Source organism: Rhododendron vialii, chromosome 7a (assembly GCF_030253575.1).
Source record: "Rhododendron vialii isolate Sample 1 chromosome 7a, ASM3025357v1".
In the NCBI taxonomy this organism is placed as follows: Eukaryota; Viridiplantae; Streptophyta; class Magnoliopsida; order Ericales; family Ericaceae; genus Rhododendron; species Rhododendron vialii.
The window spans coordinates 29,043,358-29,058,857 of NC_080563.1; the positions used below are offsets into that span (position 1 = coordinate 29,043,358).

General features: G+C 36.2%; 1 protein-coding gene across 3 annotated transcripts; it reads left to right on the forward strand.

Annotated features, from left to right (window-relative positions):
- The first annotated feature begins 802 nt into the window (after positions 1–802).
- On the forward strand, positions 803–7,264 carry LOC131334029 (uncharacterized). 3 transcript variants are annotated; one of them, XM_058368896.1, is made up of 7 exons: positions 803–1,418; positions 2,718–2,843; positions 4,315–4,466; positions 5,405–5,564; positions 6,216–6,336; positions 6,531–6,580; positions 6,778–7,264. In XM_058368896.1, the coding sequence occupies exons 1-6, from the start codon at positions 870–872 to the stop codon at positions 6,539–6,541; spliced, it is 1,119 nt and encodes a 372-aa protein (XP_058224879.1). In that variant the 5' UTR covers positions 803–869; the 3' UTR covers positions 6,542–6,580; positions 6,778–7,264. The 3 variants fall into 3 exon arrangements, 2 of the variants coding, with proteins under 2 accessions (XP_058224879.1, XP_058224880.1); XR_009202005.1 differs by lacking the exon at positions 6,778–7,264 and having other exon boundaries at positions 6,143–6,336; XM_058368897.1 differs by lacking the exon at positions 2,718–2,843.
- Positions 7,265–15,500: the final 8,236 nt, after the last annotated feature.

Sequence of the window (15,500 nt, forward strand, 5' to 3'; positions counted from 1 at the left end):
TTCAAACTCAAGAGTTTGAAATGTTGGCATAATTTCAAGTTTTATAATTTGACAATGTCGGTCTAGAACTAGTTTAAAAATGGAGGACTAATTATTGTTTACAATTTTCAAACTCTAGAGTTTGAAATTTTGTTAGAATTTTGAGTTTTAAAATATGATATTATCCTCAATTTTCAAACTCTAGAATTTGAAATTTTGGCATAATTTCAAGTTTTAGAATCTAACAATGTCAAAGACAGAACCAGGTTAAAAATGGAGGAGTAATGAGTTACTTGTTGCTGTGATTTCGGCTCTGAAACTACAACATCCATGGCTACATCTTCCTTGCCAACTTCCATTTCCATTGCACAGCCTTCTAATCCCCAATCAAAGTGCACATTGCTCTCATATGTTGAGTCAAAGACTTCTTCTTTACCAATGGAGGAAGAAGAAGCAATGAAAGTTTCCATTGAGAGTTAAGAGGTGTGATGTGAGAGTTCGGAGGCAAATGTGGATTGGGTTTATGGTGAGAGGTGGGAGCTCCTGGAATGGTGGTGGTGAACCTGAAACAGAAGTAAGAAGATGAAACCTGGAAGAAGAAAATGGAATTTAAAATACGGAGGGAAATGTGGGTTATGGGGTATAAGTTTTAGATGTGGTTATATGTTCGTGGTTGTATATAATAAAAGTAAGGTATTTTTGTCTATTTTTGTAAAGGCATTTTTATTCGAATATTATTTACTTGAAAACAAGTTACATACTTACATGGAACATATTCGCACTTGCATTTACAAACTCCTTGAAGGAAACCACACCCTTTTTTTTTTCTCATGATCTAGGTAACCAAAAGGGCTATAGTCCGTAGAAGTCAAACACTCGAATGAGAGAAAATGATCCTGAGAAACCTTCCAATACTCCCATGCATCACAAACACCCCCAATCCTAAACAATCCACCAGAAACCCAACTCACTCCCTCTCTCTCTCATCTCCCCTCTTTCAACCCACACCCCCTAATGCCACTAACCAACGAGGAAGGCTACCTACACACCTTTCCACCAGTGTGTATGGAGTCGTTCGATACACGTGCGTTCACATACATTGTCGTGCTTCTTCTTTTTCTTCTTCCTACAACATTCCCAAACAACCTCATTTCATTCTCGAACTCTTCATTCTATTCATATTCTCTCTCACTCTCCTCTGCCTCCGCCTCGCCTCCAGTGTCCTGTTGCCCAATTTTCCCCACCGGTGGCATCAACTGGTCGCGTTTTCGGAACAGGCTGAAGCCCAGTTTGGCCATTACCCTTCTCATTTATGGCAAGCTGTTGTGGCCTACGAAGACCGAAGGTTCTTTCGCCATTTTGGGATTGACCCAGTTGGTATTGGCCGCGCTGTGTTCTCCTTCTCGGCCCGTGGTGGCGGTAGCACTATAACCCAACAGGTACGTGTTTCTTGGTGTACACCAAGTGTTTGGTGATTTGCGTCAGTGAATTTGGTACATAGTTACTTAGGAGTATTTTAGTTGCTTTGATTGTGCGTGCATTTAAATTTGAAGTATAGCAAAGTGGGTTGCGTCCTTTCGTTTCCTTTGTTGAATTTAATTTTAAATTTATTATTTTATCTTATCTCAAAACCTACTTTGAGCCGTTGGATGCCCATTCACTAGCTTTTATTTTCTGATCATGGGCGGTGGTAATTGAATTGGGCTCAGCCCTTTTACTCTCCTTGTCAGGACCTGGAGTAACAATCAGTGCATGCTTTGATCCACACAAGCATAATCCCCACCCCCAGATAAAGGAACGTTAAACCCAATTTCGTGGGTTTCAACAGTTTCGGTTGATTTTTCCAATCGGGCCCTTAAAATATGCTGGGTCAATACGAGGTCGTTTGTGTCATTTCGCGTTGTTTTGATCCACTATTCATGCAAATTACTAAAATTTACTTTTACGGTTTTTTGGACTTTTGAGGAATTTCGTCCGTGTCCTCGCACATTTGCTTCTATTGTGTCTTTTTGTGCGAGGAATTTCCCATTTTCTGTGGGGGTATTTCCTTCTTTCCAAACTTTCGGCCGTAATTTTTTACTTTGCGATTTTCGCCAGCCACAATTCTTGACTTTTGTGCAAGGAATTTCCCGTTTTCTGCTGGGATATTCCCGTCTTTCCAAACTTCTGGCCGTAATTCTTGAAAGCCGCAGCAGATTTAGAGAAAGCCAGAGCAGAATGTACCACTTAGACATCTTGTCTTGGTAGACCAAGTTAATGGTACTTCTTGGCCAAGCTTTCATTAACTGATGAAACACTCGGGACTTGAGTGTTGTAACAATAAAAAGATGGCATTTTGTCTCCATTTGCTCTTCTTCTTATTTACTTATAGCTTCCTAGATTTTTTAAAGCTATTTATAGGAGTAAATTATTCCGTGGTGTACTTAGTTACTCATCTATCCTTTTATAGAAGGATAGGGTCTACTTGCTAATCTCATTTGCGAGTTCAGAAACCATCTATTAGATGTGGTAAGGCGTCTCCTCCTACATAACTAGTTATTTTTTCTTAATTGTAGCATTGATACGGATACCCCATATCAAGTTGATCCTTCTGTTCTAGGGCCTAAAATCTGCACAAAGATTATTCTAGAAATGATTTAGAGTTTAAACTCTTTTGCTGCTGTTGATTTTCATGGAACATAGTACTGATGTGGAAGTGTTCATACCTATTTCATAATACTTGTAATTCCAAATGGCAGCTTGTGAAGAACACATTTTTGAAGAATGAGCGCACATTCTCGAGGAAAGTTGTGGAGATGCTGTTGGCTCTAGCATTAGAGAGAACAATATCAAAATTGAGAATCTTGAGTTCCTACTTGTATAAGGTAGTACCCTACTAGGTTATCGTCTTATTTTAAATCACTCTTTTACTCATTGAATGAAGTGACATTTTTTTACACAAAGCTAATGGTGGTATAGAAAATGTTGAAAGACAAAAATATCCCCACACGTTTACAAAGTATGTGAACTGGTTCATTTCATCTCCACCTCAATGGTCCTTTCAATTTTTTATTCCTTTCTTCGTCTTTGAGTTTGACCCAAAACCCCTCAAAGGAAAAATACATCCAATGCAGAACTAATATGTTAGAAGAGTGGTACCAAAGCCTAGGCCTTCATCACAGATCAACGAGAGCACTACAATCAGGGCTTACTCGTGTGTTGTCAAACACTTCTTCAAAGCTAAGAAGCACGGACACGTCTATCGGCGTCACCTATCTATGCTAGACATGTTTTGGATACAGACACGACACAATACTCCTCAGAAACTTGTCAGGCACACCTAAAATGCATGTAGGATTGTTAGTATCTTTTGTTTAGACGGACACACCTAACAACTTGTCACAATATTCAATATTTCAGCAAGGTATGTGCTTCGGTTACCTAGGAAACTAAAATTTGAAAAATGTTTTGGCAATATGAGCTATGTAGCATGGACACGGATACGGATACGGACATAGACATGGGACACGACAATTCTAAATGGGGATACGAACACGGCGGGGGGACAAGCCACGTGTATAAATCAATAAAAAATAAATATATATAATTTTTTTTTATGAACCATTGTATATGAATAATTTCACAAATTGTATAAATTTTTTTCAAAGGCATAATTACAGTTTAACCCAAATATTTTAAATAATTTCATATTAACCCCCCAAAATTAAAAATATTACATTTTGACCCTAGCCATGTCCCCAGCGTGTCCCCTATCAAAAAAAAAAAAAAATTATTTTTGGAGTGTCCTTGCTATGTCTCCGTCCAATACATGGATACGGCGCCTTTTTGGAGTGTCGGTGCTTCATAGAATATGTGGCAATGAAAAACTCGACTTTTTCTCACTAAAAGGAAGGCCTACTTTTTTCAAGATAACGAAACTAGCAGCCGGAAACTGTTGTCTTCTTTTACATACAACAATAATTGAAACCGCACGAAAATGTCATTGTTGGATATTCCTCATAGTTTGAAACAAGTCAATGATTCAGTGTATTTTGGTGCATTTTGCGGGAAAGATGGAATAGCCGGCTTTGACAAATGTTCCGTTTCGGTTTCCTAGGAAGCAGAAACATTTCGTCTAACGGGAATGAAATGAGAAAAAAATTGTCACCTGCTTGTCACCTGCTCAAATATGTTTCAGTAGATATGTTGTGCAGCATTGGTACGAAAACATTGTGAAATGATTGCCACTATATAGCAATAGAGTGTATGAAAGGCTGAAATTACTAGTCCTACTCAAATATGTTTCAGTAGATAGGTTTTGCAGCATTTTTAACGAAAGGGTACTTTAACTAACAGATTTATTGGGGACATGGTATTTATGGTGTTGAAATGGCATCAAAGTTTTATTTTGGAAAGCATCCAGCCATTCTCAGTTTGGGGGAGTGTGCCATACTTGCTGGGATGATACCAGCACCAGAGCTGCGATCTCCACTAAGGAATTCTATCAGGTTTGTCACTAACGGTATTACTTAGGTATCATGAAAAGGAAAACAACCAATCGGTAGTACTTCTCCTGGAAGACTACTGCTAGATTCTATAAGTTTTATTTTGGACAACTAAGTTCATTATACAGTTAAGTTAGAGTATCTATAAAGTATTTCTCCCTGGGAACCCTTTTTAACAAAATAATATGTGAAATGCATTTTTATAACCTTTTACAGGGTTTACTTTACTCTTTGTTAAATTGAGGTGATAATTGATTTTTTGATTTATCAATTTTTTGTATTGGCGGTGGGCTGTGGCATTAGAATTTTTACAGTTTTAAATGCTCCTTTTTCATTTTCAGGACATAGAATTACTTGCTACTTGCTTCTATTTAGTATTTACATGAAGGTGACAGTTTCAATTTTATTCATTTTATAGTTTGTCGCATTAGAGTTATGTAAATTTGTACAAAAAATTGATTTTTCGAGTATTTTACAACAGACTACCAAAGTGTTAAGTTTTATATGATAGTGAGTAAAATCAGAGTTTGCTTAGATACACAATGGTATACGGTTCTTATCTTAGAATTGGTAAAATTGAACCATTCATGGAAGGGGAAAACTTGGAAGAAGGGAAACTTGAACTAATTCGTACAGTTGCATCAAAGTTCTAAAAATATAACTTGGTTGTCCAATATAAAACTTAACAGAACTTTAGGGTACTCTTGGAAGGAAAAGTAATACTTATTGGTCAATGGTCATTTTTGCCATCTAAATTTCTTCTTTCAAACTTCACAAACTTTTAAGTTGTTCCTGTCTGGCTTCTATTCCAATTTCTGTTGTGGATACTTGGATTTTGAGTTTTTCAAAACTTGATGTGTGGTCATACTGAGTGCTTAGAAATGTATCCAGTTTTAAGTCGATAGGTTTATCTGTAGTCATCCAACTTTTTGTTCGCACAGGGGGAAGACCTTCCAAGCTAGAGTACTTAAGAGGATGGTGGAAGTTGGCTTTCTTGATATTAAGACAGCACTTTTGGTTGTGAAACAATCTCTTCATATACGTGTTGATGATATTGGTCGTGGAAGTGGACTGCTGCTTCCTTCATCTTCCTTGGGAAAGGTAAGTGAGTTTATATTTCTCTGTCCGCCTAGCTATCATGTGCTGTGACATCAAGTGGTTGTGTGTATAGTTTCATATGGTTTGGGTTGCATGGCTGCTGTTCCTGGATAGTGGTTCACCAGTTCAACTGCAAGATGGACAGTCGAGCTGCAACAATAAAAATGATAAATTTAACATATAATTGGAGTAATTGGGCTTGGATTGTTTGCTCCTCTTTCATGTTTGGTTGGTTTAATACTTAAAACTGACCTCAGGATTGTTCTCGTCATACCAAAGGGTTGACAAGGGTGGATGGGGGCTCCCTTACCAGGTGTGATGCCCAAGTCTTCGTCTAACCATCTACATTGGCTATGCTATTCCTCGAAGAAAAGTTTTCTTGTCAGTATGGGAAAAAAATCTAGTGGAAAAAAACTAGGATGAGATCCCAATGAATTGATGTAGGCAAGGGCGAATAGACAATTAATAATGAATAAAAGTTATAACTCGTAGTGCATGATTGTCTCAATGATACATGCATGAGGGGTTCCCCTCCACCCAAATGGAGTGAGGGGGTTGTTGAGGTAATTTTTTTCTTACAGGAATGTTTATACATTCGTTATTTTCACGAAGACCTTTGGTTTTCCATTTGGGGACTTGAATTTATGTGTGAAGGGAAAAGGAGATAAGCACTCAAATTGCATTGAAATCTGGGACTGGGAAAGAGCGAGCATGATATGGGAAGCAGTTGAGGACATGGAAAGATGGGTATTAAACATCCAAAAAGGGACTAAAGGTGAATATCTATTGGCGCAGTTATGTATTGTTGATCCATTCATTTGATATCCTCTCCTTTAACTTGTCCTTTGTTAACCAGATATATTGCTTGGTGTTCACTATCTTCCGACGCTTTTACTCTCATCATTTAGTCATATAGATGTTCCTTCTTGTTAATTTTTCTAATTTTCGTTTTTTCTTGGCAATGGAAAGAACTTCACTGAAGCATAACAAGGAGTACCAAAGGTTCCAACTGCAATAGGGTAAGATGCTCCTTCTTGTTAGATTGAGAGCTTATTTTGTTTGGTTAGCTCAACAACTTCTTTTGAAGATTCCATCATCTTTCTGGTCATGGAAGCCCTTATTGTAACATTATGCCAATAATGGCTGCATATGACTTAGGTTTTTTCTTTTGCATTTATTCAATGGTGGTTATGTTTTTTTGTTTTGTAATTTTCAGGCATCAAGCAAAAGAATCCTTCTTTCCAGTAGCCTAATTATATCAAGATCTATTTATGCACTCTCCCCCTCATGTAAGAACCCAAAGGCAGTTTTGAGGAACCATCACCGGAGTACACCACACTGAAGCGTCCATTCAACCAATCTTGCAGATTTCATTACATGCACCAGCAGATTTTGGTATCCCTCTTGTGTCAGTGATGACCGCAATTAAGCGGCAGCACTTGATTTGTTTGGTGTTCCCTGGTTTGGGTGGTATGAATTGCTTTCTCAACACTTTTTATGAAATCCTTTGATCTTCTAATCAAAGTGCTGTTGAGTAATGAATTTGATCAAAGATATTGAAGTCCAAAGGACACATTGCTTTCTCAAAGGACGCTCTTATCATCTTCAAAGGATGTGCTATCATCAGACTAATGTGTATAACACATGTAAATACCATACTGACTAGTACCTGAAGCTGATATGTGACACACTGATATTGTTTTTGTTGTTGTATTAGTTAAATTCCATTGTTCTCAACAGTTTTGAAAGCGGGGTCAGATGTTCCTGCTTATTCTCTTCAAAGGATCAGTAGATTCCACTTGGTGAACAAATCCTGCTTTCCAGGAAAAGCAAGTTGAACAAGAAGAGTAGCAATGGAGAATATGGTCCATGTACAAAGGCTTAAACATGGTACCAGTGATGACGCTGGCTTTATTTGCCCCAAAACGTAGAGTAATTATTCAACAGAAATGAGTGGTGCTGACTATGGGGCGGTGCCCCGAGATCACCCGATAATTTTTCCAAAATGTAACTATAGAACTGACAAGAAACCAATTTCTAATCCTCGATAAGGCTAGCAGCTTTGCATCACAAGAGTTACTTGTACTTACAGCCATTCTCTACTACAGTAGTATTTGCTAACAAAAATCATCTACAGAACTTTCTATCAGAAAGAGCATTAGTATATGATTCCATGGGCCCAATGCTTTTTGGCTTGAGCACGTGGAATGTTCTGAAAACAGGAAGCAACATTTACGTGGGAGGAAGCAATTTATTACGAGTCCAGCTCCTCTCCAATTATTGGAGAGAACACTCTCTCCAATTTCGGCCCATAAAAATTTCTTTCAATTTTATATCAATGATCGAAATAGTTCATTTTATTTTTCTCGTCGAGGACATAAAGTATGCTAAAAATCAAGTTTATTGGACATCATTAGATATGATTTTGAAACACATTAGGACCACATTATCTTGCAAAATATAAGATTGCAACACTAGAACAAAACCCCTTTCTGATTTTTTTCAATATAAATTTGTTTCGAAATCATATCAAATGATAATTGATCAAAATGATTTTTGGCATGCTTGATGCTCTCAATGCATTAAAAATTATGAACAGTTCCGATCATTGAAGTGTGATTTAAAGTTTTTTCCTAGCCGGAATTGGAGAGAGCGTTCTCTCCAATCCATTTAAAGGAATTAGGGAGGAGCCGGGCTCATTTATTACCGTTTGCACCTCCAAAATTGGCAAATTTCATGTTTTGGTACTCAGGCCCATCCTTAAGTAGAAGTAGAGGCGAGGAAGGCATGCATGTGTGTGTGTGTCTATATATATATATATATATATATATATAGAGAGAGAGAGAGAGAGAGAGAGAGAGAGAGACTAAAGTCTCTTATGTTAGCATACTCTTGTGGCTAAAATACAAGAAGCTAGAGTGATATTAAAGTGATACTTTTATATTCTTGTAATAATCACTTATTTTTTTATAATTAAATCTACCTTCTCCCATTTTTCTTATTTTTAAATCGATTTATCATTTACTTTGTTTGCCCGTAAAAGTACGTTAGGAGCTCTAACCTTGAAATTCGCTTCGGGCCCCTAAAATATCACAGACGGCCTCGTTGGTACTATTACAAACTTATCGTGTATCTACACTATTTAGGTTGTGACCTTTGGCAATGACAAAGTGGATTCATATTCATTTCAATCACCCATTTAGAGCATCTTTAGTAGAATTCACAAAAGTTAGTTTTAAAATTGTACTTATGCTACCTTTTTACATATTTTGCATGCAGGTTGAGTTAGTAAAGTGCACGCCAGCAGACTCTACGAATTCGAGTTTTATCTTTTTATATATTTAATAATTAAACAACAAATTAATCTGTCTACTCCAATTGTTCGTTCTGTATAATTCATTTAAATAACATGACATGTTCTACCACTCGAATTGTTGTAGCTTCAAATACATTTTTTTTTCATGGAGTTTGTTTACTTTTTGAAATTATAACTTTTATTCATATTTAGTGAGCTATTTCTTAAAATTTTGGTCATTGAGGGTGAACAGAGAAATCGAATAAGCAACAAATTATGAAACAAATAATAAAAATTTAAAAACATACGAAGATAAGTCAAGCTGAAATTTTTGACTTTATTGTTTATTTACTAAACATTTTCTAGAATCGGTCTTTCTAAACTTTCCATTTGACGGCTCACAAAAGTAAAATAGTTTGATAAAAAATAATAAATAGATCATGAAACACAAAAAGATTCTAATTTTCTAAGAAAATTGTTCAGAATTTTGAATAAAGATTAGCCGATTTGGTAAAAGAAGGTTTTACAAATTATTCTCTGCAACATGTTTAGCTCCAATCATCTGTGCTAATATCAAAATAGGCCCCACAATCCCATCGATATAAAATCTCCTCAATCAGTACCTTTAGTCGACTTGGGGTTGTTTGAGGACAAATAATCAATTGCGGCTAGCTCAGTCGGTATAACTCATGTATCTCATTAGAAAGTTGATACGACCAGGTAGGGATGGCAATGGGTAGGGTACGGATCGGGGGTTTCACGTACTCGATTTTTAAACATAAATAATATGATTTTCACAAATAACGTATCGACATTTCCTTACATAAATATCCACAAAAGATTTGTCATATTCATTCCACAAAATCATAATCAGTTCAAAATTTTACTATCAAAGGGCAATTTGCTATTTGTTTGCCATTTTTGAGAAATGGCATCAGATTTTGTCAAATATGGCAACTGGTGCAGTTGCTCCTAATACATCATCGTAAAGTCTCACACCCGAAACATAATTTGCACAAATTTTTGTGCACATATTCAGACAAGATGCGCTGATGAGAAAAAGAAAGTTGTTCAAAAAATTGTTAGACGAGATGCATTCAAAATCATACAATACACGTGCATCCAACAAAACAATCAATTGAGGTCAATGTGCATCGAAGAACTTTGGACATATTTGGGTCTGAATTTGTGTACATAAACTTGTGTATACGGACGTTTTTGAACAAAATACACACAAAGTTGCACAAATATTTGTATCATTGTGTCTGGCCCGCATATGTTAAATTTACACACTTATGTATGTGTTTATGCAATTATGCATGCATTTTGTATGTAGTTATTGAAGCATCTCCCACTCAGTATCCATTTTGGAGACCCACGATAGTATATTTCACTCAAAATTTATTTTTTGATATTCATTGTCCACATAAACTCAAATTCACAATATTTATGTAAATTATTTTTCATCTGAAATTTTCTTCTCCTCAACATATATAGAAATTGAGTCTGATTTTAGAGACTTCAATTGAAATTGGATTTGAGTACTTTGATTCTCAAAATGAAGTCATGGAGATGGGTTTGGAGATGCTTCAAGAGTCTTGTTTGAGTTGTTTCATATACATACATCAGTGGGCTCCTTCTGCATTTCAGCTTTACAACTCATTTTTCCCTAGCTGATCATTGAGTTCTACAATTAAAAAGGAAACAAACAAGTCTTGATTTGATTATGGTCCCACGGCATAAATAATAAAAAAAAAAACACACACACACATCTCTTTTCTTTTTCTTTTACATGCGTCCCGGCCCATACTATTTTGACCAGCTGCTCCATAATTTTTTTGTCGGTGAAACCTACCACTTTGCCGGTTCATCATTTCTCCCTCTGTCTTTGTGTGTGGCTTTCACAATGAGGTAATGTTCAGCCCTGCTTCTTTTTTAATCAGTGTAAACTTCACCCAACTCCCCTGGAATTTTTAATAAATACAGGAACCTCCTTTAAAGTTTTTGAATCATCATTATCCTTTCTGTCTTTTGAACTAACTGGGATAACAGACTTGTATTGAGTCTTAGAGCATCCACATTTGGCTCTTGAACAATTTGTGTTGTACAATAAAAAGTGAAGAAACTAGGATCCAAAAATTGTGTGTTAGCGAATTGTTAGGTAGAGAATGAAAGAAGGTCCATTTGAGATCGGGGAGTGATTTTCACAGTCTCCTTTTTGATATCCACACTCTTTTTTGTTTTTTGTTTTTTTACTGTTGAAAGTGTAGGTAAATTGAAAAGTCAAGGTTCCTAATAATTCGTAAAAATCCTAACAATATGAATGCGACTCACTAAAGTAATACTATCAGCAAGATCGAGCTACACAAGCAATCGATCACACAATGCAGAGATATACGTGAAAAACCTCAGAATGGGTAAAAACCAAGGGAATGAAGTAAATCACTATAGTCATTGTGCAGTTACAGATATACCTATCCAAACGAAGTAAATTCTAGCTCACAACGTTCTAAGTACCACCTGCCGAGTCACACATACACCACGCCCAATGATCTTAATCGCCAGGTCCCGTTCCAAAACACCTTCTTAAAAAATAAGTACTTATTTCATATTTTCAAACTCAAAAATAATGTAAATGAAAAATAAATTTTCAATTTTTTTTTCACCGTATTAAAGATCTCAATGAGATCTATCAAACAAGATCTATATTGATAGAAAATTATTTGCGTAAACACATAATTTTTGAGCTTGAAATTGCCTTCTTAAAAAATAAGTACTTATTTTTCTTTTCGAAACGGAGTCAGCCACAATAAGCAACTCAAGTTTGATTAGTAGATGTTATAGAAACCTCTTGAAACTTTAGCGAAAAATCAACTATCCATAGACAATGTATGTGCTTCAAGATACAAGCCCCAAATAGCTCTAGGGTTTTTCTCCTCTAAAAACGTGCTTTGGGGCAGCTCTAATATGCAAGAGTGTATCCAAATCCTAACTGAAGATATATTTATAGTTGCTGAAAATCACTAATTGCTCGAGCAACTTTAAACTCGCTCAAGCGAATTTTTCCACTATAACTTGCTTGACAGGATGCATCAGGTTGGCTTGAGTAAGTTTAGCTGCATGTCTTGACTGAAATACTACCGCACTCGAACACAATATAATTTTACGATTCCTTTCCACATAATCCTGTACAAACTCACTAGCCTATAAAGATAATAAAATTACAACTCGATATAAATATGTGTTTTGTTATACGGAATTGCCAATAAATAAAGGCTCCAAAATTTGGTCATTACATAATTTTTTTGCTGAAAGACAAAAAAAAGGAGTGGATATAAAAAAAAGTGTGAAAATCAACTCCCTTGATATTTTAGGGGTTTTGTTATTATTAAATATGGGGCCCCTAATGCTAGAATCAATCAATCAATCAATCAATCTCTCTCTCTCTCTCTCTCTCTCTCTCTCAAGCACTCTAGTAGACAAGCCACAGTAAACCCAACCCCTAAAGTGGTTTATGTAACTCACTCCCTAAAACAGTCAAATAGAGTGTAAAAATAAAGAAAAATGTTGTTATCTTAAATGGTCACAAATTACCCTCCTGTCCTTGTGTAGTTGCTAGGAAATTCGAAAAAATCTGTTTGACATCATCAAATCTTAATCACAATGGACACTTTTCTTTTATAGTTTGTGAAAGACTACAGATGTGTGAAAATAGCCTTTCATATGCCACAAAAATACAATGTAGTCCATTGTAATTAGAATTTGATGATGTCAAACAAATTTTGTTGAATGTTCTAAAGGCTACATCACGACAATATTTGTTATGAGACACGGGGTATTTTGTAATATCTCAAACGTGATAGGAGCAATCTATAAGATTTAGAAACCTTAAGGGTGGACTTGGTAATTTATCCAAAATTTATCCAAATAACGATAACTCTATAACCACACCTAATTAACCCACTAAATGACACATACTCGTATCAGTGTTAAAGCTAGCCCACACACTAGTGGTGCAGTATGTGTAGGGCCTCAGTACTTGTATGAGTGTATTTGCATTTGAGTTTGTAAAAGTGTGTATGTGCACTACAGGAAATTGCACATTTGGTGGCTAAGAATTTAGTCACCAAAAGGTCCTATTTGGTTGCCAAATGTCAACAACGACCAAAAACACGTTGGTCAAAGTTGGTCGCAGAAAGGTTTTGGCAACCAAAAACGATCTGGTCACAGAAAGGCCATATTTAGTGACTAAAACTTGGTCGCCATTGTTTATTTTTGGTGGCTACTTTTGTTAGTCACTGATATTTGGTGGTTACTAAATGTATTTTTTAAGTGACTAAATTGTGGTCGCCGTTGTGTCTTTTTGGTGACTACTTTCGTTGGTCATTGATACTTAGTGGTCATTGAATGTATTTTTTAGTGACCAAATTGTGGTCGCTGTTTTATCTTGCAATGACAGAATTATTTAGTCGTGGAATAATAGTGGTCACCAAAGCTCATATTGACTAATTTATTTGGTCAACAAATGTTATTATTATATTATTTTTCTCTTACCAGTAGTGGTCAACAAAGCTGGTCATGGAGAAATTTTTCAGTGCCGGGTGAGCACGGGCCACATGGTGCCGAGCACACATCTTGATCGTCCAAACATATTTTGGATGGCCCAGATCTGCTTGGGCTTGAGGGGGTATTTTGGTAATTTTATACTAAAAAATTACCCAAACAAATCTGGGTATAAGCAGATTAGGGATGGGTTTGGATCAGGTGTGTTGTAGATGCCGTCATTTTATAGAAGGAAACCAGTTGAAGACAAACGTTTTCGTGAAAATTAGCCCAAGTCCCCGCCAACATTTTCGTGTGAAAATTTTAAATTGGTGCCAAAAAAATTAAGTGCCCTCATATCACGCAGTATGAACAAATTCTAAACGTAATCAATCAATTATATTTTAATAATGGTCGATCTAAACCATTAGGATTTCACGTCTCACTAATTTCATCATTATATCCAAAATCAAAGATCATCGAATATCAGTGACCACCTGATCGGACAACATTTGATGCATCCCGAAGTATTAAAGCATTAGATTGCAATACCCGACTCCCACCTGAGTCTTTTTTTACAATCAGAACGATCCATTTTTTTACATACTATGGAGTCCATCGTTTGTACCAAAAATGAAGTTAATCGAGTATCTACACACTTGATCGGACGGACAAAAACCCATTTTTTAAATGAAAGTGTTTATCGATAAAGAATCTTTCTAAACCAAATCAGGACAAATTTTTATGAGAATGATAATCAATAAGGAAAACAAAATCAATGGTTTGGATCCTTGTAATTGTGTCGCAATCAAATGGCTACCATACGTTCAACTACAGCACAAGACTTTGCTTGTTAACAATTACATTGAACAAATAGAATTTAGAGGTCATTACTAACTTAATTTTTACAGTGGTAAATCTGAACCGTTAAGATTTCACGTCTCATTAATTCAATTGTTGTCACAAAAATCAAAGATCATTGGATATCGGGGATCGCCTGATCGGATAACGTTTGATGTAGCCCAAGACATTAAAGTATTAGATTACAAGACTCAACCCCCACCAGAGTCTTTATTTTTCAATCCAAAAATCTTTTTACATATTACGGAGTTAATCAATCGTACCAAGAATGAAGTTGATTGGAAATCGCTACACATTTGATCGGACGATAAATATCATCCAATAAACAAAATTGCGTATTGTTAAAATAGTTTTGTCTTATTGAGATCTTGTAAATAATTGTATCGAAGATTATTAGACATGTTTTATTATTAGCTACCTTTCCATGACCAAGACATTGGTCTCCAAAACTTAGCTGCCTTTCGGTGATCATGAAATTGGTCACAAAATGGCCCAGAACATGCGCCTTTTTTCCCTTTAAAATTTCGCGCACCAATTTTAAATCACTTTCGGTGACTAGCATATTTTGGTCTCTAAATATATGTTTTTAGTGACCGCATTTTAGTCACCGATCATATTACCGCCAGGAATCCACGCCTTTTTTTCCTTAAAAATTTCGCGCACCAATTTGAAATCACTTTCGGTGACTAAAATAATTTCTGAAACTATCTTTTTAGTGACCAAATCATCGTTCATATTACCACATCTTGCCGCCAAAAAAAAGGGGTTGGCACAAAACATTCAGTGACCACCACCTATTTTAGGGCTTGTTTGATAACCTAAATTCAGCACTTAATATTGAATCAATTAAGTAATAAGTGATTCAGTAGGTTTGATAACCACATTTTACATTGCTTAACAAATTAAGTACCACTTAAACTATAGGGTAAAAAGTTGAAAAAAATTAAGTAGCTTTGAGCTACTTAATTCTGGCTGAATTTTTGTGTACTTACATTCAACCATCATACTACCACCACAACCACTCCCACCAACACCACCAGCTCCATCACTCCACCACCACCACAACTACCACCACCTCCACCACTACACCACCACCAGCTTCACCACTACACCACCATCACCACTCCTCCATCACCATTACACCACCACCAGCTCCACCACTACACTACCACCACAACTCCTCCACCACCACATCACCACCACCAGCTCCACCTCTCCACCACCACCACCACCACATCACC